Source organism: Geotrypetes seraphini, chromosome 15 (genome assembly GCF_902459505.1).
Source record: "Geotrypetes seraphini chromosome 15, aGeoSer1.1, whole genome shotgun sequence".
Classification (NCBI taxonomy): domain Eukaryota; kingdom Metazoa; phylum Chordata; class Amphibia; order Gymnophiona; family Dermophiidae; genus Geotrypetes; species Geotrypetes seraphini.
In genome coordinates this window covers 20,552,033-20,574,655 of record NC_047098.1, presented here as the reverse complement: position 1 = coordinate 20,574,655, position 22,623 = coordinate 20,552,033, and the positions used below count along the sequence as shown (strand labels likewise).

General features: G+C 45.2%; 1 protein-coding gene across 2 annotated transcripts in view; it reads left to right on the top strand.

Annotated features, from left to right (window-relative positions):
- The window catches only part of LOC117349038 (ATPase family AAA domain-containing protein 3), a 108,789-nt gene extending 94,929 nt beyond the window's left edge, over positions 1 to 13,860 (top strand). For both annotated transcript variants that reach the window (XM_033921922.1, XM_033921921.1), the window contains one exon: positions 13,310 to 13,860. In XM_033921922.1, the coding sequence (XP_033777813.1) occupies positions 13,310 to 13,489 (180 nt within the window). In that variant the 3' untranslated portion in view covers positions 13,490 to 13,860. The remainder of the gene's footprint in view (positions 1 to 13,309) is intronic.
- The last annotated feature ends 8,763 nt before the right edge of the window (positions 13,861 to 22,623 follow it).

The following is a 22,623-nucleotide window of genomic DNA, read 5'->3' as shown; positions in this document are numbered from 1 at the left end:
TTGGGAGTATAATACACAATTGAGCAAAATGAATGGCAGCTATAAAGAGCAATTGGCATTTCAATTAGATATTGAAAGCGTCTTTAAAAAGAAAGCTCTTAAGTTGGCTTTTAAATTTATCAAAATTTTTCTCCTGTCTTAAGTAAAGATAATAGTTAGTGAGAGAACAAGAATAGGGACAAATGGAGCAGGTGAAGAAGGGTGAGGGACAGTGCTTTCCCCAACGGCTTGTTGAAATAGCCAAGTCCTGATCAACTTTTTTTTTTTAAGTTTAGAACAGTGGTTCCCAAACCTGTCCTGGGGGATCCCCCAGCCAGTCAGGTTTTCAAGATATCCCTAATGAATATGCATGAGAGAGATTTGCATATAATGGAAGTGACAACTCTCTGAGATAGGTATCAACTCCACAGTCCTAGGTTGGTTCTCTAAATTCCTCCGCTCTCGTTCTTACATTGTTAACATGAATGGCACCTCATCCTCCCCCTGGAAACCGAATTGTGGAGTCCCGCAAGGCTCTCCACTATCCCCTATCCTTTTCAACATCTATATGTCCTCCCTAAAACTCCTCCACCTATCCCCCCTTGAAACAATTTACACTTATGCAGACGACATCCTCGTCCTCCTCGAGACTGATTCGAACCTCACCGACCTGTCTAAGAACATATCCTCTTGTATAATGAACCCAAAATCCTATATGATATCCTCCCTCCCTTTATCCCTCTTTCTTGGAATTCCTCAAACCCTAATACCACCAGATCCTCCCACAAATTAAAACTATCCTTCCCCTCGCTAAAAGGCATTTCCCACACAGGAATGCTAGGGACCTCCCTCCCCTTCAAAATCACTGAGCTCTGGAACAACCTTACCTCCCCTCTTCGGAACTTGAGCTCTCTCCAAGTTTTCCGCAAACATCTGAAAACCTGGCTTTTCTCAAAAAATGTAAGTCTCCCTCCAACTTAGGAATCAAGGAAACTCTTATGTCTTGGCATCCCAAGTCCTCTAAATTTTCTTCACACTTCTACCTCTAACCCTCTGTTGTAGTTCCTTCCTATTTCTCCTACTGTAAACCGCGTTGAGCTCTACGAACGTGGAGATGATGCGGTATACAAACCTAAGGATTAGATTAGATTAGACAGGTATGCAAATCTCTCTCATGCATATTCATTAGGGATATCTTGAAAACCTGACTGGCTGGGGATACCCCCAGGACAGGTTTGGGAACCACTGGTTTAGAAGATGAATGCTCAGTTTGAAATGCAAGTGGAAAGAGTTCCAAAATTTTGGGCCTAGTGCAGGGGTGTCAAAGTCCCTCCTCGAGGGCTGCAATCCAGTTGGGTTTTCAGGATTTCCCCAATGAATATGCATGAGTTCTATTAGCATACAATGAAAGCAGTGCATGCAAATAGATCTCATGCATATTCATTGGGGAAATCCTGAAAACCCAAGTGGATTGCGGCCCTCGAGGAAGAACTTTGGCACCCTTGGTCTAGTTCAGGGGTAGACAATTCCGGTCCTCGAGAGCCGGAGCCAGGTCAGGTTTTCAGGATATCCACAATGAATATGTATGAGATGGATTTGCATGCACTGCCTCCTTAAGATGCAAATCTATCTCATGCATATTTATTGTGGATATCCTGAAAATCTGATCTGGCTCCGGCTCTCAAGGACCAGAATTGCCAACCCCTGGTCTAGTGTAACTAAAAGCTGAGTCATGAATGATAGCAAAGGGAAGGATAAAAGGACCAGTTTGAGCAGAGTATAGCTATTGAAAGGGGGCATGTGGAATCAGAAGTTGATTAAGAAGAAGCCCTTTCTGGAAACGTCAATAGCTCCTCCTAAACTTACTTGCTCCACTTCATCACTGACGCTGAAACCGTGGATTGAAGACAAAGTTTTATTTTATTTTTCTTTCCAGCTTATGATTTATCTTTCATCTTATCTATTGTTTTGCCTTTTTGTCTTTGTTTTGTTCTATTTCTATCATTTAAATTTCTCCAGAATTCTACTGTTCAACGGCTCCCCCTTCTGCTTCTATTCCTTTCTCTCCTCTCTTCTACCTTCCAAAGTATTTAGATCAATGCTGTCTTGTTAAAATGTTTATTTTATTTTTATTTTTCCTCTAACTCTACTTTTCACTTCTCTATTACCCTCCAGGTACTTTAGTTAGATTGTGAGCCTTCGGGACAGTAAGGGAATTTTTCAAGTACCTTTCTTATTTCTAATCTTAATGTATATTTTCTGTAAACCGCTTAGAACCTAACGGATGTAGCGGTATATAAGAAATAAATTACATTACATTACATTACATAATTCAGTGCTGTTGCAGAGAGGCATCTGTGAACCAGGGCAAGTAGCTTAAACTCTATCCATGAGGAGACTGGCAGCCAGCTTGGAAATAAGAAGAGGGGAGACATGATTGAATTGACAAGCATGAAACAGTAACTTAACTGCACATTGATTTAACTCACTTAAATCATATAGAAGGGAATGGGGATGAAGGGATTCCTTACAGAGTTGCTACAGCTGGATTTTGAAATGTCGCTGCAGATAGAACCTGCCCACAGTAAACAACAGCAGAGCGAGACCACCATGGTCTATCTAGTCTGCCCAGCATGGCAGCCAGGGTACATCTTTCTAAGCCTTGAAGGTCTTTTAAGGCTTATTTTGGTTCCATCCCCCTTTTTTTTCCCATCCAGTCAGGAAAGCCGCAAAAACAGAGCAGACCAGCATAGAATGTCCATATTCAAAATTTTGTTCACCACAAGCAATCTTAAAAAGAATAAAAACTCTTTTTTTTTTTTTTTTTTTTTTTTTAGATGTTTCTGATGAATGTGGTATATTTTAGACCTGGTAGTTTACTAGCCAGTGTTTTGGGTCAAATTTAAAACTGAAAAATCTAGGGGCTCCTTTTACTAAAGTGCGCTAGTGTTTTTAGCGCATGCAGGAAATTACCGCGCGCTACGCCTCTAGAACTATTGCCAGCTCAATGCTGGTGTTAAGGTCTAGCGCGCGCGGCCACGTAACGCGCGCTATTCCACGCGTTAAAGCCCTAGCGCACCTTAGTAAAAGGAGCCCTAGGTCTTTAAAAAATCAGTGCTAGAACTCCCTTGCTAATGATCTCTTCATTCATAAAATGTGCAAAGTCTGCTTTCTTTTCCCCCAGTACCTGCTTGAAACCAAACTACAAATTTTAGATTAATTGACGAAGTCGCTAAATGTGTATAAATTGTCAGAGGGAGGTAGGCAGAATATTCACACTGAACATCATACATTAAAATGCCCATTAGTGTAATTTTGATCTCTTTTTTTTCAAAAGAAGTATTTGGTAGCTGGCCTGGCCCCTCCACACCTAACAGGTCACAGGGAAGTGCTCTGTCTGCTGGGTATGAGAAAATGGGTTGAGGTGTCTTATCTGCTGGGAAGAGAGAAGGGAAAGCATAAAAGCACCAGTTTTAGTGGCTAAGCCGCTTCCCCTATTTGCTTTCCTGACAGCCTGGGGCTTGGGCTTGCTATTTATAGAAAGTCATTGAGAAAATCACTGGAGCATGAATCCCAGCAGCATGCTAGAATTATGGGCAGTGCTGTCAGGGAAAAAAAAATCTGAAATTTATAATGCATATGTACACTCAGGGTATCCTAATCTTTCCACATTAGTGCTCGGCTAGGATTGAAGAACTTGTGAATGCTCTAATAATACAGCCTAGGTCATGGCTGATCCCAAATGTATATTTAGCCCTTGTTCCCATAATCCTTCTATTGGCTTTTATGTCCATTTCTTATTTTGCTCCTGAGAATAAAAGAGCCAGAGGTCTGCTGAAAAATAAGACCAGGTACCAATCATTTGAGGACTGCAATCACTTACTCGCAACTAGTCTTATCACTTTAATTTTTCTGGATAAAATAGTGTGTTTTGCCTTCTTAGTCTCCTTTAAAGTAATAAATAGAAATGAAACAAAGCAAAAGGGAAAATAAGTAGGGTTTTTTCTTTTTTCATTAAACTAACTTAATATGTTTTGTCACAATTTCAAAGGCAGAAAACCTCAGGTCAGATATGAGCAAAAGATGGCAATTCAGAATGTATTTATTTATTGAGATTTATTAACCACCTTTATGAAGAGATTCACCTAAGGTGGTATACAGCAGATATAATTCAACATAAAACTTGCAATTTTGTTAACAGTAGTAAAAAGACCAAATATAAATATAACTAATGAGGTAGAATTAAAATTAGTAAATTGAAACTTAATAATAGGACTACCCTGAAACGGTTTCAAAAATATGCTCAAATGCACTGAGAGACATAATATTTATTATAAGTGAAACATGAAAAGCATTCTAGTGATAGTCTGGGGGGAAAGGTAGAGGTGAGGGAGGAGGAATGAGAAGCAGGGAAAGGTGTCTGGGTAATCTGCATTGCCACAGAGTATCATTTTATGATTTATAACAGACTTGTCCAAATTCAGTCCTCAAGGGTTACAAAGGCCGGATTTTCAGGATATCCTAAGGCAGGGGTGGGTAATTCTGGTCCTCAAAAGTCAGAGCCAGGTCAGGTTTTTAGGATATCCACAATAAATATGCATGAGATAGATTTGCATCTCAAGGAAGCAGTGCATGCAAATCCGTCTCATACATATTCATTGTGGATATCCTGAAAACCTGACCTGGCTCCAGCTCTCGAGGACCGGAATTGCCTACCCCTGTCCTAAGGTAATATATTGAAATAAAAGAAAGCATAAAGGAAATAAGGTGATACTTAATGCATTTTTTTATTAACTTTTGAAGGTAATCCTTCAGATCAGAAGTAAGCAAATGTTGACAAATATCAGTACAAACGGTGTAAATGAAACATAAGAGCGCTCCATTGGCAGAGATATGGCTGGGTGATGAGGTGACAGAGCAGTGTAATTTTATGGTTTGTAATGCAATAGAAAACCAAGATTTTTGTTAAGTCCTGTCTGTTGGATGTCAAAATTTATCATTTTGATTTCAAAGGTCTTGTGTTCCTGGATTGTCTTACAATTTCCTTTTAGTATTCTCGCCATAAAATCATTGATGCAGTGTACTAGTTTTCTGAAGTGTTGTCCAACAGAGGTGATATCCTGGTTTAAGCGGGCTAAAAAATTTTTAAATAAATAAATATCTGTATAGCTTTATCTAGTCTTTAGTATCTGGCTTGTTTCTCCAGTATAGAAACATGATGGCAGATAAAGGCCAAATGGCCCATTCAGGCTGCTCAACCACAACTTCCACCATCTCCTCCTCTCCCTAAGAGACCCCACGTGCTTGTCCCAAGCTGTCTTAAATTCAGATACAGTCTTCGTCCACCACCTTTTCTGTAAAGAAGTATTTCTTTATTGTAGCAGGTTTCCGGGTCTTGCCGCGTCTGTGTAGAAAGAACCGATGTTTCAGCCATCTTGCTGTGGCTTTCCCTCCAAAAATTCAAATTTCTCGACCCACAGACTGTCCTGTTCTCAATCAGGTCCATAACCCCACTATATATAAAGACACACTGCAGACCTCAGCATACCCTGAAGAAAGCCACAGCATGATGGCTGAAACATCGGTTCTTTCTACACAGATGGCGGCAAGACCCAGAAACCTGCTACAATCATGACATCAGCCGCGGAAGCCTAAGAGACTGTATGTCCTTAGATTTACTCCTGAGCTCTTAACTTCATCCTATGACTCACATCCTGTACATTAACCCATCTTTTATACTTTTATCGTATTGGCTAATATATATATAGAAGATGGGTATGTGTAGAATCCCCTTATGCTGAATGTTTTCCCATTTGAGTGACAATGGGATCCTGTAAAATATGTTCTCATAGTTTACAGCTTGATATATTGCAGGAACTTTGCCAGTTTCTGAGATTCTGTTGGGAGTTTGTTGATCACTAGTTTTTGTTTCAGATTAGATGACTGGCAGAAGGCCAGCATAGGTGGAGCCGGGAATATTTCTTTCAGTAATTCATCCTGGAGTAGTGGCTGTAGATCTTTCATATTTTTTTTTCTGTTTTTCTAACTCTGGCTTGTTTGTTGCAATTTTGCAGACTCCAAAAATATTACCTCCTCCCCTTGAAATACCCAGAGAAAATCTATTGCATTGGGACTGAAATAAAGCTCTCAGAAATCAGAGCTGGTGACAGCTTGGTCTAATCCACTTCCTCCTGCCAACAGATACCCCCTCCTCCCAAGAATGCCCACTCCCTCCTGCCACTGGATGCTCCCGCCCCCCCCCAACTCCATACCTTTGATAGACGTCCCTCCAGCTCCAAGCCCCATCTGTGAAAATGACGGGCCTTCCCCTCCCCAGTGCACCATGTGATGCACGGGGATGAACCTAAGGCCCTGGTTGGCTCACACTGTTTTTGTGGTCTGCTCAGTGGTGTAGTAAGGGGGGACAGTCCACCTCTCCTCCTCTCCGCCCTCCCCTGCTTCTCTCCTCCCGTACCTCATTTTACTTCCTCAGCATGAGGTTGCTATCCTCATTGGCGTTGGCACTCTCTTTGACGTCACTTCCGGGACCCGCACCTAGGAAGTGACGTCAAAGGGCGAGCTGATACCGATATGGGCATGCTGCTCGTGCAGGAGAAGTTAAAAAGGTTTGGGGAGCGCACAGGCGGTAGGGGGCAGGCAAGGGAGGAGTGCCACTGGGTCTGCTGCAGGGACAACTAAAATTTGGGTGTAGGAATAGTCAGTTCCAACTGTCACACTGTCCACAGAGCTGTTTACGTATTTATCAGAAGCATCTGTTTTACAGAAAAATATGAAGCGCAAAAAGCATGATAGACAGACATCTTTAGAGACTAAAGGCTGCCTTAGAAATGTTCTTCCAGGTTTGCTTTAAGGCTTATGATTTAGGCGACAACTGATAACTAGTTAATTCCCCTGTAATTTACTTTTAAAGTCTATTCCTGTCATCCTTTAGCCTCTCGGGGCAAGGTACTTTTTAATCAAATTTGTATTAGCATAACGGGGGAGAGGGGGGTTCACAAATCCTATGCAGCCTCTTTAAAACCGCATGTGTATGAGATTTCAAAAATCAGGGCTGATGGAATCCTCCGAAGAAACCTGTTCATTACTTTTTTTAACCCGCCTACACCAGCAGTTCTGGATGTGTCGTTTCTGTTGTTGTGGCCTAGAGCGAATTGTTCAACTTGCTGCCTCTGGAAACCCAGCCCGACGGCCACACAGTTCATCTTCTAAATTACTTTGCTCCAACATCCTGTTTCACAGCAGTGTTCATAATCGCAGAAGAAATATTTATTAGCAGAGTAGCTAAAAATATACCAACATCAACTAAATATTACCTCTCTAACTGTCTAGCACAGCTGCATGGCACAGAAGGAGGAAGCTCCTTACCTGCCACCTGCTTCTGCCCAGCTAGTGTCTGTGTTGTCTTATTATTAAGGTATAATCTATCTTTTTTTTTTTTTTTATCAAGGAGAAAATGTAGCCCTGGAGGCACAACACAACTAACTAATTATCTATCTATCTGTCTATTTATTTATTTTCGATACCGTTCTCCCAGGGGAGCTCAGAATGGTTTACATGTATGTAGGTGCTCAAAACATTTTTCCCCATCTGTCCAAGTGGACTTACAATCTATCTAAAGTACTTGGGACAATGGGGGGGGGGGGAGACGACAAAGTGGCCCATTCAAGGTCATGGGACAATGTGGGCTTGAAACCCACTACCATAGGGGGCCAAGGCTGTAGATAGCACTCAGACATCATATGGTAGAAAATAGCAAAGCAGCCATTGTCTGCTAGAGATGACAAGACATAGCAAAGCATGGTAAAACATAAAGGGGTCCTTTTTATTAAGGTGCGCAAACCGATTTAGCATTCAGTGCACGCTAATCTATAGCGCGCCTTAATAAAAGGACCCCAAAATGACAAAACACTTTGGCTACAAGCTGGCTAAATAAGAGCCAACAAATCTGTTCCCATGCAGCCAGTATCATCATATTCCTAAGTCTCTCTCTCCCTCTCCTCTAAGGTTCTGGTTCTGTCCCAACTTTCCCCAGCTCTCAAACCCCCTCATCATAAGCCACCACTCTTTCCCCACCCCCCACCCACATTTCTGATTCCACCCTCCTCCACCAACACTTTTTAAAACTGGAATTATACATGCTATAATGTGATGTATTGGGGATCGCCAGTGGCAGTGGCTTTCAGGATGTCCTTAATAATTACTTTTGTGAAACCGCAGACAAGCTACACCAAAAGGAGCACCTTGGGAAGTGGATTTTACAAAAGGCCCTACCTGAGACTATCCCTATCAGGGTACGTCCTTGTTCAGCAGGAACTTGTCTAACTTTGTCTTGAATCCCTAGAGGGTGTTTTCTTCTATGACAGACTCCGGAAGAGCATTCCAGTTTTCCATCACTCTGGGTGAAGAAGAACTTCCTTTTGTTCGTATGGAATCTATCCCCTTTCATAGAAACATAGAAAGATGACGGCAGATAAGGGCTACAGCCCATCAAGTCTGCCCACACCATTGACCCTCCCTTTTAAGTCTATTGACCCCCTTAAGTATAATTGTAATTATACTGCCACTCTACTGACCCGCTTTCAACTTTAGAGAGTGCCTTCTCGTTCTCCCCACCTTGGAGAGGGTGAACAACCTGTCTTTATCTACTAAGTCTATCCCCTTCAGTACCTTGAATGTTTTGATCCTGTCCCCTCTCAATCTCCTCTGTTCGAGGGAGAAGAGGCCCAGTTTCTTTAATCTTTCACTGTACGGCAACTCCTCCAGTCTCTTAACCATCTTAATCGCTCTTCTCTAGACCCTTTCTAGTAGTACCATGTCCTTCTTCGTGTATGGCGACTAGTGCTAGATGCCGTACTCCAGGTGAGGGTGCATCATGGCCCAGTACAGCGGCATGATAACCTTCTCCGATCTGTTTGTGATCCCCTTTTTTATCATTCCTAGCATTCTGTTCGCCCTTTTTGCTGCCGCCGCACATTGCATGGACGGCTTCATTGACTTGTCGATCAAAACTCCCAAGTCTCTTTCCTGGTTGGTCTCTCCATGTACCGCCCTGGACATCCTGTATTCATGCATGATATTTTTGTTACCTACATGCATCACTTTACACTTATCCACGTTGAACCTCATCTGCCATGTCGATGCCCATTCCTCGAGCCTGATTATGTCACGTTGCAGATCTTTGCAATCCCCCTGTGCCTTCACTACTCTGAATAACTTCATATCGTCTGCAAATTTAATCACCTTGCTCGTCCAGATCGTTTATAAAGATGTTGAAGAGCACGGGTCCAAGCACCGAGCCCTGCGGCACCCCACTGGTGATGTTTTTCCAGTCCATTCACCCCCACTCTCTGTTTCCTATGCTCCAGCCAGTTTTTTATCCACATGAGTATTTGCACCCTCGATTCCATGGTTCGCAATTTTCTAAAGTTGTCATTCATGCAGAACCTTGTTGAACGCCTTCTGAAAGTCCAGATATACAATGTCGACCGGGTCGCCTTTGTCTATCTGCCTGTTTACTCCCTCAAAGAAGTGCAGCAAGTTTGTCAAACAAGATCTGCCTTTGCTGAAATCGTGCTGGCTGGTCCTCATCAGACCGTGTCCGTCAAGGTGATCGATGATGCGGTCCTTTATCAGCGCTTCTACCATCTTTCCTGGTACCGAGGTCAGACTCACCGGTCTGTAGTTTCCCGGTTCTCCTCTCGAACCTTTTTTGAAGATCGGCGTAACATTTGCCACCTTCCAGTCCTCCGGAATCTTTCCCGTTTTGATCGACAGGTTGGCTATCAGTTGAAGCAGTTCAGCTGTGGTCCCTTTCAGTTCCTTGATGACCCTCGGATGAATGGCATCCAGTCCCGTGGATTTATCGCTCTTGAGCCTATCAATCTGCCTGCATACCTCTTCTAAACTGATCGTCAACCCTGTCAGTTTCCCGTTTTCACTTCCAGCATATATCCTGATGGGTTCCGGAATGCTGTGTATATCCTCTTCAGTAAATACAGACGAAAAAAACATGTTCAGTCTGTCGGCGATTGCCTTGTCCTCCTTTATCGCTCCCTTTATTCCTTGGTCATCCAAAGGTCCCACCGCTTCCTTCGCGGGTCGTTTCCCTTTAATATATCGAAAGAATGCCTTGAAGTTTTTCGTCTCCTTGGCTATTATTTCCTCGTAGTCTCTTTTGTCCCTTTCACTGCCTTATGGCACCTGCGTTGATGTTGTTTGTGCTTATTCCAGGTTTCGTCTGTTTTTGATCTTTTCCATTCCTTAAACGAGGTTTTTTTTGTCTCTGATCGCTTCCTTAACCTCTACAGTGAGTCACGCTGGTTCTTTATTCTTTTTCCTCTTTGATCCCTTGTTGATATGTGGTATATATAGGTTTTGTGCTTCAGTGACTATCCTTAAAAAGAGACCAAGCTTGCTCTAGCATCTTTACAGTGTTTATCTTCTTCTTAATCTTCTTCCCCACCATGCGTCTCATCCCTTCATAATTCCCTTTTCAGAAGTTTAGCGCCGTGGCCGTCGTTCTGGACCAATGTTTTGTCCCTGTTTCCAGGTTGAAGCGGATCATGTTATGATCGCTGTTTTCCTAGTGTCCCTCCTACTTCTACATCCTGTGCCGGTCCTCACAGCCCATTTAGAATTAAGTCCAGAATTGTGTTTCCTCTCGTGTTTTCCTTGACAAGTTGTTCCAGGAAGCAATCGCCTACAGTTTCCAGGAACTTGGTCTCTCTGGCACAGCCGGAGGTGCCGAGGTTCCATTCTCTCCCTGGATAGTTGAAGTCGCCCATGATAACTGCGTTGCCTCCTTTGCAGTTGTGTCTAATCTCATTCGTCATTTCTTCATCAATTTCTTTCAACTGCCCTGGGAGTCGGTAGTAGATGCCTATCTTCGTTTCCGGTCCATTTGTTCCTGGAATTTTGACCCATAGAGACTCTAACCTATCTGTCTGTTGTGGCTTGTTCTCTCCAGTAGATTCAATTCCCTCTTTGACATATATGGCAATGACAGAGTCACTCTGTCTCTGCGGTATAGTTTGTATCCCGGTAGCACTGTGTCCCAGATGTTTTCATCAGTCCACCATGTTTCTGTGATGCCGATGATGTCAACGTTATCCTTTTGTGCCACAGCTTCTAATTCACCCATCTTATTTCTAAGGCTCCTTGCATTCGTGTACATACACTTGAGCAGGGCTGCCCAAGTCCGGTCCTCGAGATCTACTGGCAGGCTAGGTTTTCTGGATAACCGCAATGAATATGCATGAGAGAGATTTGCCTGCACTGCCTTCTTGGTATGCAAATCTCTCTCATGCATGTCATTGCGGATATCCAGAAAACCTGGCATGCCAGTAAATTTCGAGGACTGGACTTGGGCAGCCCTGCACTTGAGTTTGCAGCCTGTTCCCTTCTTGCGTGTCCTTCCCTCTTGTGTACCTTTCGGTCTGTCTTGTTTGTGATCTGGCGGGTCTTCCCCTCCTTCTTCCTGCACGGTATTCTCCAGGTATACTGGTTCCCAAATCATCGACTCTCTCTCTGGGCCGTCTGTCGGCTTTCCCCTTCTTCCTAGTTTAAAACTTTCTCAACTTCTCTCTTGATATTGCTTGCAAGTAGCCTCGTTCCATCTGCTGAGGTGGAGTCTGTCCTTCTTGTATAGCTTGCTCTTCCCCCAGAATGTCATCCAGTTGCGCACGAAGTGGAATCCTTCTTCCTCACACCAGCACCGCATCCATGCGTTGACTGCTTGCAGCTCCATTTGTTTCTTCTCATCTGCCCTGGTACCGGCAGGATCTCCAAAAATGCGTTCTGGTCTTCAGCTTCCTTCCTAGTGCCCGGAACTGGTCCTTCAGTACTTCTCTGTTGTAGTTCCTGTTGCTCATGTTGTTCATCCCCACATGGTTCACTACTGCCGTATCATCTTGTTCCATGCTGTCAATGATCCTGTCGATTTGGCTCACTATGTCTTCTACTTTGGCTCCCGGTAGGCAGGTCACCAGTCGATCTAGTCTTCCTCCCGCTATGTGGCTGTCAACTTGTCTGATGATGGAGTCCCCCACGATGATTGCTGTCCTCTCTTCTCTTGATTCTCCAGCCGCAGGTCCAGGCCCCTGGTGTACTCCCTTCTCTCCAGCCATAGGTCCGTGTCCTCTGTGTAATAATAATAATAATAACTTTATTTTTGTATACCGCATTACCATGGAAGTTCTATGCGGTTAACAGATGAAGAGACTGTACATTTACAGTGAAGTTACAATTTTTTATTTATTTTTTGGTATAGCAACATTTACATTTTCAGCGACGCTACATTTACGGTGAAGTTATTTTTCAGCTAGGTTACAAATTGCAGAGAAGTTACATTTGCTGTAAGTTACATATATATAGCGGAATTCATACAGTAGTATTACATACGGCGGTGATACATACTGCGGTGTTCGATAAGGCAGAGCAGAGGCATTTAGTATGGGAGGTAACGAAGAAGGGGTGATTAGTTGGATAGGGTGATCCATTTTGTTTAACCATTTGGTGGCTGACAAGATTGGAGGAGTCGAGAGTCTGAGTTAAGTCAAGGTCCGAGGAGGAGGCAAGGAAGGGGGAGGATAAGATAGAGGAATTTATCAAAAAGGTAGGTTTTGATTGACTTCCTGAACATTTGGTAGGGGGGGGGAAATTGGAGATGAGTGCAGTGAGGCATTTGTTCCATTTGCCTGCTTGAAATGCTAGGGATCTGTCGAGGAATTTCTTGTAGAGGCAGCCATCTTCCCTCATCTTGGCGTTGGCTCGCACCGGACTTGTCTTCTTGTGGGTCCCCTCCGCTGCCTCCAGATCCCGCTGTTGAGTTGTCATGCTGGCGGTCCTCACTGTCTTTAAGTGGTTTGAAAACGAGCTTCTATATTTCTTGATTTTTGCTTTATGTATGATTTTTTATTTTTTTTTTTAGTACGTGTTAAGTTTATTTTATCCCCTGAAGTTTGTAAACAGCATTGATTTACTAAATGCAGTATATCAAGCAAAGAAGGTGTTAAGGGTAAGAAACAAAAGAAAAGCTGGAAGATCCTTGAATATGTAGCTGTACTTTAAAATAATGGCAGCTCTCCTAAAGAGAGAGCAAGAGAAATAGAGAGATTCTCCTTATTCTCCTTTATCCAGCATGATATCAGCTCAGTGCCCCCCCCCCCTTGCTTTAGTACTGTTCTGGCATCACCAGTGGCGAATGCACAGATGTGAGCAGTGTACAGGCACTGCTGAGCAGCCCATTAGATGGCAAACCATACTGATCCATGATCAAATTTCCGTTAAACCGGACTTTGTCTTTTTGCAGGCTGCTGCGTATGCCTCTGAGGATGGTATTCTTACAGAGGCTATGATCGATGCTCGTGTAACGGATGCCATTCGGCAGCACCAGCAGAAGATGGAATGGCTAAAGACCGAAGGCAAGGAACTTAGCAAAGAATCCAGCAAAGGCTCGCTGCTGCCACTGTCAGAAGGAACGCCACTCTGAGAAAGAGCAGACCCCTAACCCGCAAGTACGGTGCAGCAGGAACAATGGGTTGACTGGAGCAAAGTAACAGACGCAACACCCCTTCTGTGAGGGGACCAGGGCAGAGAATGCATTCTTACATCCAAGCCTCATTTACCTTTTTTTATATTCTTTATAGGAAACATAATTGAAAAATGATTGTTTTAAATCAGGATGGAGCCACTGCATTAAACTAGATCTCTGGTTAGAAGTTGGCAGGAACTGCTGCTTAGTTCTGTGGCATTTGGTGGTGTAATTGAAACCACAGTATCATGTGAATTGTGGACCTAGATATGGGAATGCAGAACTGCAAATACAATTTTAATGAAATACATGAAAATATTCTCACTGTCTGATGCCTTGGCTATCTTCATTAAGTGAGCAAGCTTATAAACGTTTACAAGCCGTTTCCTGCCCAGTTTGAGCTGAACATAAGAGCAGCTTATCCCCAGTCCTTGATTACGCTTAGATGGTTCTAAAATCTGTCCACAGGGCATCTGCCAACTAGATGGGTTTTCAGCATATCCCTAATGGATATGCATGAGAGAGATGTGGATCCACGATCTCTGTCGCATGCAAATCTTACCTCATACATCATTAGAGATATCCTGAAAACCTGACTGATTTGTGGGGGGGGGGGTCCCCAGGACAGACTTAAGAGCCACTTGTTTATATGAATTGATTACTACTACTACTACTGATTTCTAGCTCTGTACAAAGACAGATAAGAGACGGTCCTGCTCAACCAGAGCTTACAATCTATTCAATACAGTCAAAAATGACAAATAAGGAATTAAGAGTCCACTTTTATTGTTTTGTGATATATGCTGGCACAGCTTTTAGTGTGATATATTGCAGGGACATGTGCCTTTCTCTTTTTGAGCTTCTGTTAGAAGCTTGCTTTTCCTTCAGATTGCAGAGGCAGTAATGATGCCACGACAACCAGTCAGACTTCCCCCGTCTGCCTCACACGTCTACACTAAGGATCTCCTCTACCCAATAATTCGATGTCTCTATCTGACCCTGGAGCTGATGCAGAAAGCTACTGCTGGCAGTAGCGCATGTTTAATGAGTGGTTTTAAGCAGCGTGCCAGATTTTAAGAAAAGATGGGATTGGCATGTGGGATCTCTTTTTGGAGGTAGTTAGGGGGTGGGCCATTAGTGTGGGCAGACTAGATGGGCCTTGGCCCTTTTCTGCCGTCATGTTCTATGTTTCTACATGTTCATTACTCTGTTCCACAGCAGATTTCCAGGTGTGCCCCGAGATGCCGGCGCCAGCTGACTGCTCACAGGATGTGCCTCGCAGCAAGAGGCGTGTCCTGTAGGCAGTCAGTCGGCGTCTCTCCTTCAGGATCCCCCACCGGCAAAGTGACAGGTTCAGGGTGGTGGCTGGGGGGCCTCCGCACATGCACGGCCGTTGACATGTGACATCATGTGTGCCCGTGATGTCATCGCATCGATGTCCGCGCACTTCCGGAGGCTTTCCAGCCCGAGCACCAGGTTTAGTGTGCCGCTGCGCCGAAAAGTTTGTGGGACACTGCTCTACAGCTAACCACGTTAGTCAGTCCCCAGTTATGGAAAGCTGTTCGCTAATGTCTACTGGGGAGCGCAATGTAAGACATCCACCACTAGTTCTGAGGTAGCCCAGAAAGTTAGAGAGCCCCTCACCATGCTAGTTACATTGGACCAGTGGCGCCTTCCAAGCTAATACCCCCCCCCCCCAGTTTAAAAAAACTCCTTCCACCTTCCTGACCTGAACACTTCCCCACATATGTTAAAAGTTTTTAAAAACCAAACAAACTGGTGTCTTTAACAACATTCCCAGCCAACATATTCTTAGGGCCTGATTCTATAAACGGCACCGACATTGTAGGCGCTGCTCAGTGCAGTTGTCCCATCAACTGCGAGGCACCATTTATAGGATCTCGCTTAGCGGTACCTAGTCACGCTTAGGTATTGCTAGGTGTCTTGGATGTGGTTCATAGACAGTGGAGCGCAAGACATCAGCGCGCTGACAATTCGGCGCAAGACAGAAGCAGGCAGGGGAAAAAGTAATTTTTAAAGAGCTCCGATGGGGGGTTTGGGTGGCAACCCCCCCCCCCCCCACTTTATTGGTTAGTGTTCGCGCTGCTGTTGAAGGGGGGTTCGGGGGGTTGGAAATCTCCATTATAGCGAAAACGGAACTTTTTCTGATTTTTTTTGGGAAAAGTTCTGATTTCTCTATAAGGAGGGGGGGTTTAAACCCCCCCCCCCCTGCAACACAGAGAGAGGGGAGACATGATCGAGACGTTCAAATATCTCACGGGCCGTATCGAGGTGGAAGAGGACATCTTCTTTTTCAAAGGCTCCACGGCAACAAGAGGGCATCCGTGGAAAATCACGGGTGGGAAACTACACGGTGACACCAGGAAATACTTCTTCACCGAGAGGGTGGTTGATCACTGGAATGATCTTCCACTGCAGGTGGTAGAGGCCAGCAGCGTGCCTGATTTTAAGTCAAAATGGGATCGCCACGTGGGATCTCTTCACAGAGAAAGGTAGGGGAGGGTTATTGGGGTGGGCAGACTTGGTGGGCCGTGGCCCTTATCTGCCATCTATTTCTATGTTTCTATGAATTGTCGGCACTGGATTGTCGGCGCGCTGGCGTCTGGCGCGCAATTATCCCTTCACCCTTGGATGTAGGCACCGGTATATTAGGCTAGGTTTTACCGGCACCTAACTCGGATGTCTTAACGACGCCTAAGTCAACAACGCCTATTGGCTGCCCTTTTCATATAATGTTGCTAGGCATGTGCAGAATTCCACACCTAACTTACCCCCCCCCGCCCCTTTTTTTTTTATTTACGAAGTTGCTTTAGGCTTTTTTATCACCAGCCATGGTGGTATTAGCTCCGACACTCAGAATTCCAATGAGCGTCGGAGCTAATTCCGCCACAGCCGGTGATAAAAAAAAGCTTAATGTGGTTTCGTAAAATGGGGCTTAATTATAATTTTTTGTATTTACTTCAGTGGTGGAGTCGATTACCATGCCATTTAAGCTAATTGATTTTGGTTAGGTGCAGATTTTAGTTAGGTGTTGCTAGGCCGCTTCAATGTTGGCACCTAGCAACAACTAACTAGAGCGCCATTTATAGAATCGGGCCCTTAATGTCTAGCAGCCCCCCTTCCCCCATTGTACCTTGAAGAGGCAGGAGCCATGCCCACTTGCTCCTGCGTCAATGCCACCATCTAGGAAAATAGCAGCACCTGCCCCTGTGCAGTGCACTTCGGAGGAGCCAAGTGGAGTCAGTCTGCCAAATATGTGAATTAGGTGAAAAATTATGAATATTTGGCAGACTGACGAGGCTTGGTGCATCTTAGGGTTCACCATATGGGGGTCAGAAGCTGCCATTTTTAAAGATGAAAGTGGGCATTGCTCCTGCCTTTACAAGGAAAAATGGGGAGGAGGGGCTTTCTTAAAATGATGGCTGAGGGTCTTAGGGTCCAATGGGAATTTTTTTTTTATGTTGGGAGGAAGAAAAGGAGGGGACTGGGTTGAGGAGCTGCTAGGCTGCTAGACATTTTGAAGTACTGGTTGGCTTTTTAAAAAAATTTTACAAAAAAATGTCCCTTCTTTTACAGCATGGCAAATGCTTCAACGCCCATAGGAATTGAATGGGCTTCGGAGCATTTACCATGTGGCACTCGACTATGCAGCTTTGTAAAAGGGGGGGCCCTTTATTTTGAAGAACTGTGTGGCTTTTTACATATTTTTAACAAAAAATTTATTCTTAAAGAAATTTAACACATTTTTTTACCAGATGATTCTTGATCAGCAAAGTGAAATGACCACACAAGTAAATCAAATTACTCGTACCACCCTAGCACAGCAACTTGTACATAAGTTTCCAATATAGATTTTTCATTATAAAGTGCAATTAGGAAATTAAATATTACATTTCTACCTTAAGTCCACAAAAGGCGAAAGAGGGCAAGACACAATGCCGGAGGCTGTTATAGGGGACAACACCCTCCAGGGATTCAAGACAAAGTTCGACAAGTTCCTGCTGAACCAGAACATACGCAGGTAAGGCTAGACTCAGGGCACTGGTCTTTGACCTAAGGGCCACCGCGGGAGCGCTGGTCTGACCCAACAGCGGCAATTCTTATTCCAAGATAAATAATAATAATAATAACGGTTTATATACCGCAGGACCGTGAAGTTCTATGCGGTTTACAATGATTATAAAAAAATGTTACAAATTGAGTAGAATTGACATAGTTAATATCAATTGATAAAGAAATGGAAGGAAGCTAGACCAAGCTATACAGTGGTACCTTGGATTACAAGCATAATCCGTTCCAGGAGCATGCTCGTAATCCAAAATGCTCGTTTATCAAAGCGAGTTTCCCCATAGAAAATAATGGAAACTCGCTTTAATACGTTCCTCCCCGCTCGCAAAGTCCCCCCCCCTCGTGATCTGGCACCCCCCACCCGACCAACTTTAACTCACCCCCCCTTTGGCACCGGCATGCAGCCCACAAGTGCCGGTGCCGCTTGAAGATCTTCTTCTTCCCAGTCTCTGCCGGCTTTGAGCATGCATCTGCGCATGCTCAAGCCCTTCTAATTCTCCCTCTCGCCGAGAATCTCGGCGAGAGGGAGAATTAGAAGGGCTTGAGCATCCCCAGATGCATGCTCAAAGCCGGCAGAGACTGGGAAGAAGAAGATCTTCAAGCGGCACCGGCACTTGTGGGCTGCGTGCTGGTGCCAAAGGGGGGGGTGAGTTAAAGTTGGGCGGGCGGGGGGTTCCTGTTCTCGCGGGGGGGAGCGATGCCGGTTATCGGGGGGTGCTCGCAAATCGAGTCAACACTCGGTTTGCGAGACACGTTTTGCGAGAATGTTTTGCTCGTCTTGCAAAACACTCGCAAACCGGGTTACTCGCAAACCGAGGTTTGACTATATATATATATATATATATATATATATATATTTCATGAAGTAGATGTAGAAAGCACAGTTACAATTGGAGGGGGAGAAGCTACAAGCCTAAAGTCCAAAACAGAAGCAAAGTGTGTTGGCAAATAAATGTTGTTGACTGTAGCTTAACCACACATTTACGTGGGCAATTAAACCAAAATAAACCCCCTGCTTGACCCTTGAATGCAATTTTGAAAAGGACTGACATTTCAGTTGGATTTGTCTAGAAATAGGGAAAACTCCAGTTTTATGATTCAGAAACATTTCTTACCAATGATTTAAAAAAAAAAAAAAAAATCATTTTTAATATCCAGTCTCAATCAAGTTGTAGAACAAAGTCTACTATCAATGTTGCTGTCTGAAATCCTAAAATTATCATTCCCAACTACCTGAGTCCAATTCAGATTTTCAAAAGGATATTTCTACACCCCCTGCAACTGGCTGTTCTGTACATTATTATTATTTTTTTTTTTAACACGACAACAAGAGGGCATCCGTTGAAAATCAGGGGCGGGAAACTGCGAGGTGACACCAGGAAATTCTTTTTCACTGAAAGAGTGGTTGATCGCTGGAATAGTCTTCCACTACAGGTGATTGAGGCCAGCAGCGTGCCTGATTTTAAGGCCAAATGGGATAGACACGTGGGATCTATTCACAGAGAAAGGTAGGGGAGGGTCATTAGGGTGGGCAGACTAGATGGGCCGTGGCCCTTATCTGCCGTCTATTGTTTCTATGTTTCTATATGGTAATAATACATTTTTGAAACGGGGAAATAGGATTGCGAGTATTTTCAATATTTCAGAAAAATATCTCTTAAATACAATAAGTGGATCAACAGATGGAAATTTGGGAAAATTGATAAAATGTAAAGTTTGTCGATCTCTGCATTTTTTTTTTTAACCATTTGGTTAACCTGTCTGCATGAGTCAATCACTGTTCATACACTAAGGGCTCCTTTTACGAAGCCGCGTTAGTGGTTTAACGCGCGTAATAGCGTGCGCTAATTTGCTGGCTGCGCTAGCCACTACCGCCTCCTCTTCAGCAGGTGGTAGTTTTTTGGCTAACGTGGGGGTTGGCGCGTGCTAAAAATGTGCGTGCGATAAAGCTGCTAACGCGGCTTCGTAAAAGGAGCCCTCAAAGGAAGTGGGACATTTAGATTTGAGCTGTGTATTACTTCTAAAATTTGAATGTGGTAGTACACTTTCCCTCCGTATTTGCGGTTTCAGCACTCATGGTTTCGCTTATTCGCACTTTTTTGCATGCTGACTTCCTCCCCCTAAATTGCATCATGAGTAAAGTACTGTACCGATAAAAAGTATGGCGCTTACCAGCTTTCACCCTGAAAATCGCTGCTTCCCAGCGGGCACAGAGAAAATCGCTGCTTCCCAGCGGGCACAGAGAAAATCGCTGCTTCCCAGCGGGCACAGAGAAAATCGCTTGCTTCCCAGCGTGCACAGAGAAAATCGCTGCTTCCCAGCATGCACAGAGAAAATCGCTGCTTCCCAGCATGCACAGAGAAAATCGCTGCTTCCCAGCGTGCACAGACAAAATCGCTGCTTCCCAGCGTGCACAGAGAAAATCGCTTGCTTCCCAGCATGCACAGAGAAAATCGCTGCTTCCCAGCGGGCACAGAGAAAATCGCTGCTTCCCAGCGGGCACAGAGAAAATCGCTGCTTCCCAGCATGCACAGAGAAAATCGCTGCTTCCCAGCGGGCACAGAGAAAATCGCTGCTTCCCAGCGGGCACAGAGAAAATCGCTGTTTCCCAGCATGCACAGAGAAAATCGCTGCTTCCCAGCGTGCACAGACAAAATCGCTGTTTCCCAGCATGCACAGAGAAAATCGCTGCTTCCCAGCGTGCACAGAGAAAATCGCTTGCTTCCCAGCATGCACAGAGAAAATCGCTTGCTTCCCAGCATGCACAGAGAAAATCGCTGCTTCCCAGCGTGCACAGACAAAATCACTGCTTCCCAGCGTGCACAGAGAAAATCGCTTGCTTCCCAGCATGCACAGAGAAAATCGCTGCTTCCCAGCGGGCACAGAGAAAATCGCTGCTTCCCAGCATGCACAGAGAAAATCGCTGCTTCCCAGCGTGCACAGACAAAATCGCTGTTTCCCAGCATGCACAGAGAAAATCGCTGCTTCCCAGCATGCACAGAGAAAATCGCTGCTTCCCAGCATGCACAGAGAAAATCGCTGCTTCCCAGCGTGCACAGACAAAATCGCTGTTTCCCAGCATGCACAGAGAAAATCGCTGCTTCCCAGCGTGCACAGAGAAAATCGCTTGCTTCCCAGCATGCACAGAGAAAATCGCTTGCTTCCCAGCATGCACAGAGAAAATCGCTGCTTCCCAGCGTGCACAGACAAAATCGCTGCTTCCCAGCGTGCACAGAGAAAATCGCTTGCTTCCCAGCATGCACAGAGAAAATCGCTGCTTCCCAGCGGGCACAGAGAAAATCGCTGCTTCCCAGCATGCACAGAGAAAATCGCTGCTTCCCAGCGTGCACAGACAAAATCGCTGTTTCCCAGCATGCACAGAGAAAATCGCTGCTTCCCAGCATGCACAGAGAAAATCGCTGCTTCCCAGCGTGCACAGACAAAATCGCTGCTTCCCAGCGTGCACAGAGAAAATCGCTGCTTCCCAGCGGGCACAGAGAAAATCGCTGCTTCCCAGCGTGCACAGACAAAATCGCTGCTTCCCAGCGTGCACAGAGAAAATCGCTTGCTTCCCAGCATGCACAGAGAAAATCGCTGCTTCCCAGCGGGCACAGAGAAAATCGCTGCTTCCCAGCGTGCACAGACAAAATCGCTGCTTCCCAGCGTGCACAGACAAAATCGCTGCTTCCCAGCGTGCACAGAGAAAATCGCTTGCTTCCCAGCATGCACAGAGAAAATCGCTGTTTCCCAGCATGCACAGAGAAAATCGCTGCTTCCCAGCGTGCACAGACAAAATCGCTGCTTCCCAGCGTGCACAGAGAAAATCGCTTGCTTCCCAGCATGCACAGAGAAAATCGCTGCTTCCCAGCGTGCACAGACAAAATCGCTGCTTCCCAGCATGCACAGAGAAAATCGCTGCTTCCCAGCGGGCACAGAGAAAATCGCTGCTTCCCAGCGTGCACAGAGAAAATCGCTTGCTTCCCAGCATGCACAGAGAAAATCGCTTGCTTCCCAGCATGCACAGAGAAAATCGCTGCTTCCCAGCGTGCACAGACAAAATCGCTGCTTCCCAGCATGCACAGAGAAAATCGCTGCTTCCCAGCGGGCACAGAGAAAATCGCTGCTTCCCAGCATGCACAGAGAAAATCGCTTGCTTCCCAGCATGCACAGAGAAAATCGCTGCTTCCCAGCATGCACAGAGAAAATCGCTGCTTCCCAGCGGGCACAGAGAAAATCGCTGCTTCCCAGCGTGCACAGAGAAAATCGCTTGCTTCCCAGCATGCACAGAGAAAATCGCTGCTTCCCAGCATGCACAGAGAAAATCGCTGCTTCCCAGCATGCACAGAGAAAATCGCTGCTTCCCAGCGTGCACAGAGAAAATCGCTTGCTTCCCAGCATGCACAGAGAAAATCGCTGCTTCCCAGCGTGCACAGACAAAATCGCTGCTTCCCAGCATGCACAGAGAAAATCGCTTGCTTCCCAGCATGCACAGACAAAATCGCTGCTTCCCAGCATGCACAGAGAAAATCGCTTGCTTCCCAGCGTGCACAGACAAAATCGCTGCTTCCCAGCATGCACAGAGAAAATCGCTGCTTCCCAGCGGGCACAGAGAAAATCGCTGCTTCCCAGCGTGCACAGACAAAATCGCTGCTTCCCAGCGTGCACAGACAAAATCGCTGCTTCCCAGCGTGCACAGAGAAAATCGCTTGCTTCCCAGCATGCACAGAGAAAATCGCTGTTTCCCAGCATGCACAGAGAAAATCGCTGCTTCCCAGCGTGCACAGACAAAATCGCTGCTTCCCAGCGTGCACAGAGAAAATCGCTTGCTTCCCAGCATGCACAGAGAAAATCGCTGCTTCCCAGCGTGCACAGACAAAATCGCTGTTTCCCAGCATGCACAGAGAAAATCGCTGCTTCCCAGCGGGCACAGAGAAAATCGCTGCTTCCCAGCGTGCACAGAGAAAATCGCTTGCTTCCCAGCGTGCACAGAGAAAATCGCTTGC